The sequence below is a fragment of the Loa loa genome (genome assembly GCF_000183805.2).
Source record: "Loa loa unplaced genomic scaffold supercont3.76, whole genome shotgun sequence".
Lineage (NCBI taxonomy): Eukaryota > Metazoa > Nematoda > Chromadorea > Rhabditida > Onchocercidae > Loa > Loa loa.
Window position 1 is genome coordinate 119,763 of NW_018108256.1, and position 4,299 is coordinate 124,061.

Genomic DNA, 4,299 nt, shown 5'->3' on the forward strand with positions numbered 1-4,299 from the left:
TCGGTAGTTTTATTATCTTCAATGTTCGGGGGTTGGAAGGAAGATAGCTTAGAGCGTCTTTTATCCTTAGGCAAATAAAATGGATGAATGATTAGTTCGGTTCTGTTTGGATATGAAACTAAAAAATTTTTGCATTGCTTTGTTGATCTTTACTGCATTATACCAAAAACAGTTATTTTCTTTACTTTTGGAAATGAAGACAAAAAAAAAAAAAAAAAAAAACAAAAGTAATCATAAATTTCTTCCGTCATTACGTGTGATACGTGTTTTCCGTGTTTTTACGTTTTGTAATTCCGTTTATAATTCCAATTACAAAATAATAAAATTTAAAAGAAAAAAACTGATGAACATGAAACGAGAAATTCCTTTAAGCTAATTTTAACCTGTTGAGCAAATCAGACAAAAACGAACAACTGGTTTTTTTTTTGTCTCAAATATTTCAATTTTCGAACATTTAAAAATTTCGAAATTATTTTTGAACAATAAAATCATTCAATATGATGATGTAAATGATTTGATACAGTAAATTAATATCTCAACATTTTATAATTTTTTTTTTATATCTTTTTATCTTTTAATGAAAGGTAAAAAATGAGATAATCAACAAGGTATATAATTAGGTGTAATCAGGTAGATGATCACAATGAAGTTATGTGACATGGATTGATGAAATGAATTGATTGTGTGGCATGAATTTGATTTTATGTGACATGAATTGATTATGTGACATGAATTAATTAAATAATCTTAAAAATTTTCGAAATTTTTTCAATTTTAAAACGATAAATAGCATAAATATAATTAACATAAACAAAAGTTAGATTATTTTACTTTTTTCTTTCATTGATAAATGAAAAAAAAGAACCTCAAATGGGAAATGCTTAACAAAGTGTCCACTACGGTAATGAGTGATGACTGCTTTGAAAGTTGATGACAAAGTGGTAGGTAGGATTAGGCGGACGGGTCAACGGTAAAGACGGATCAGAAGGTTGACCAACAATTCCGTTTGCAACGATGCTATTTTCCCATAACCAAATATTTCCGGCTAAAAATAAAGCGCAAAGAAATATTTACGAAGCGGAAAAGTGCTTTTAAGATATAGTTAATAATTATGTTGAGAAATTTCTTTTTTTTTTACGATAAATTTTTTCCATTTATTAATTTATTGTTGAACTTATTATTGCACGATTGAATGAATTTATTTCTTTCTTTTTGATTACTTTTTTTTTCTTTTAAATTGATAATTCCATTCCCGGATTTATTATTCCATTATTCAAATTTATTTAACTATTGAATTCATTGTTTTTTTTGTGAACTTTTTTTTTGAATTTATTATTTTATTTTCTAATCTATTAATTGTATTTCAATCAGCTTATTGCCTTATTTTTGAACTCATCATCTTTTTTTTATTTACTTCCATTGAACTTTTTTCCTTTTTGTTCATACCACTGATGTCATTTTAATGTGTGACATTTAATGTCAGTACTTACTTTGACCTTTTCATATTTTGATCTTGTCAGATATTTTCCAAGCAATTACAATTGAGTTATTGCAGTAACAGAAAAAAGCAAATAATTCTTTGATGAAATTAAAATTAACAAATTAAATTAGCACGGAATGAATTTTGACAAATGAAATTAATTGAGGAGTTTAATGAAATTAATAGTAACAGATAAAATTGTTGTTAAAATTAACCTAATATTAAAGTTAATTTTCAGTTTCTTTTTTTCAATTTTTTTTTTTAAATGATTTAATTCTGACAATTTACAAAAAGAGTACAAAGAAAACAACGACAATTGAATAATGTGATTGTACATAAATAAATTTGTTTTCTAAAAATTTGAGAATTTTTTTCTTCACTTATCCTGCTTCACCCGAAAAAATCAATAATGCTATAATGCAGTCTTATTAGATAAGTGTATGGATAAATATGCAATTACAACTCTTTTATTAAATGTATGTCATACAAGCAATTATTAAATTTTCAATTTTTTTAAAATAAAATATAAAATAGCATTTTTTTGAAGGTATATAAAAAGAATTTTTGTTAAATAATAATTAAATTTTATTAAATTTAATAAAATGCTTATTAATTAAAATATTATTGAAATAATTAAATAGCTAATTTGATTCATTCATCTTTCCTTCCTCTATGCTACCAATTTTCTTTTTTTTTGTCCTTTTTTTCCTTGAATGTTATGTAATTAAATAAATGTTTACATAGCTGTAATATTTGTTAATAAATGAGAAGGACTAATGTTACATAAGTTAGATTTAATTACAGAAGCATTCCGGTTCTCATTTCAATCCAATACTATTTTTGTTAGTCGGTTTTCATCGTTTCCGATTACATCAAAAGCGGAAAAAGGAAAAATATCGAGATTTAACAAAATCGCTAAATCCGTTAATTCAACTTTATCCTAAATATGGTACATAAGACAACAAGAATTATAATAATAGAAAGGAATTTTCATAATACATCAAACATCCGTTTAGTTTTCATTGTTTTCAACCGCTAGTTCGCAGACCACAGGTGGTCCGCGAGAACTAAAATATGTTCCGCAAAGATGGTTGAGCGGTCAGTGGAAAGCAAGCAAAGCAATTCATATTAATGTTTGATAAATTAATTGATGCATTAGAAGTTAAAAATTTTGGTTAAAATTTGTTTTTGAATTAACAAAACTTATTATTTTTAAATTTTATGATGCTAGCTACAAATTAAAAAGCCAAAATGGTCTGGTTATTAATCAAGAAAAGATTAACAACCATTAAACTTCATTTCTATTAATTATAGGAAAGATTGATTTTACATTTATTTAAGGAAGAGGGAATATTAATCATCATTTTAATTATCTATAATTAGGCATAAATTTGAATGTCATTTGACAATTTTAATCTTGTCATAGTTCAATACATGATCTATGTTTACAATTAAGTTTTATCCAACACCTTATCGCAATTTCTTAAATGTATTTGTTATAGATATGAATTAAAAACAAGTATTGGTTGGAAATAAATTCATTTAAATTAGGCGCTAATTAGAAGATATATAATTATTTCTATTACAAGAAGAAAAAAAAATCATGATAAAGCTGTGCACAGTAATCATAATAAAATTATCATAATTAATAAATTTTATGAAACAAATCTTAATTAATACAGATAATATATTAATTTGATTATGCAGTTATTTTAACACTGCATTATATATCCACTGTATTAATTAGGTTTGCTTTAAGGTAAACTTAAAAGTAAACCTTAATTTTGATCAATAATTATCCTCAAACAAAATATGCAAAATTAAGTTTTAGCAATAAAATGAACAATTCCGCCACCTTTAAACTTCAGTTTTTAATTTACATCAATTTTAAAATACGGATTACTTTAAGTTTAATATTTGATTTGATTTGTAAATTTCCTACTTTTTAAAAAATCCATTGCGCACTTTTCATATTTTTTGTTTTTGCAACAAATCTTACAAAGGATTTAATTTTAACATTATAAACTTTGATGATATTGTATACATACATAATATCATAACTAATGAAATGCTTTGATTCAAATTTAATCATTTGAATGAAATTTTAATCCTGAAATTAAATATTTAAACAAAAATTCATTCTTAAAATTCAAGATTTTGCATATAAGCTTGATTATTTCATGATAGGTGTTCAATTTCTGATTTAATATTGAAAGTTTTTTTTTAAAGAATAGAAAAAATAACAATGATATAAAAATTCTTTTTTAAAAAAGAAAGTAATACTGAAAATTCTCTATTAAGAAAATTCCGTTTTTTTTTCTGAGAAATTAAATCACCAACTTATTTTTACAATGTTTCTTTCTTTTTTTAGTTGCATTTATTTACAATTATAAATAATTCTGATATATTTAAAATTTTGTATTTGAGATTTACCTTATTCAATGAATCTTGCAAAGATTTTTTAAAAAAAATATTTTTAAATAAAGGAAAAAACGTTAGCATAGAAAAAAACAATCGTAAAATAGGGTTTAAAAAATAGTTTTAAAAAAAGTTAAAAAAAATAACAACCTATAAAATGACGGAGTATAATTGTTGTAATTTAGAACAAACTTCGAATTAAATCAATATTTCTCGGGAAAAAAAATGAAATTATTAAAAATTTTATAAATATTCAAGTTGTTAATAATCCTCTACGATATACTAAACAAATATTAACATATAAATAATATGAAATTAGCATGTTAATGAATGTGATAGTACTCTTCTTTCATTGTATGTTCACCAATGAAGAACTTTTTCTTTTTTTTTTATTTTAATTT

At 23.3% G+C, this 4,299-nt stretch overlaps 1 protein-coding gene across 1 annotated transcript; it reads left to right on the plus strand.

Moving 5' to 3' along the window:
- Positions 1–911: 911 nt before the first annotated feature.
- On the plus strand, positions 912–4,195 carry LOAG_13080 (hypothetical protein; the record flags this gene model as incomplete). Its single annotated transcript, XM_003148591.1, has 4 exons — positions 912–945; positions 2,285–2,403; positions 2,497–2,613; positions 4,157–4,195. The coding sequence occupies 4 exons, from the start codon at positions 912–914 to the stop codon at positions 4,193–4,195; spliced, it is 309 nt and encodes a 102-aa protein (XP_003148639.1).
- Between the last annotated feature and the right edge of the window lie 104 nt (positions 4,196–4,299).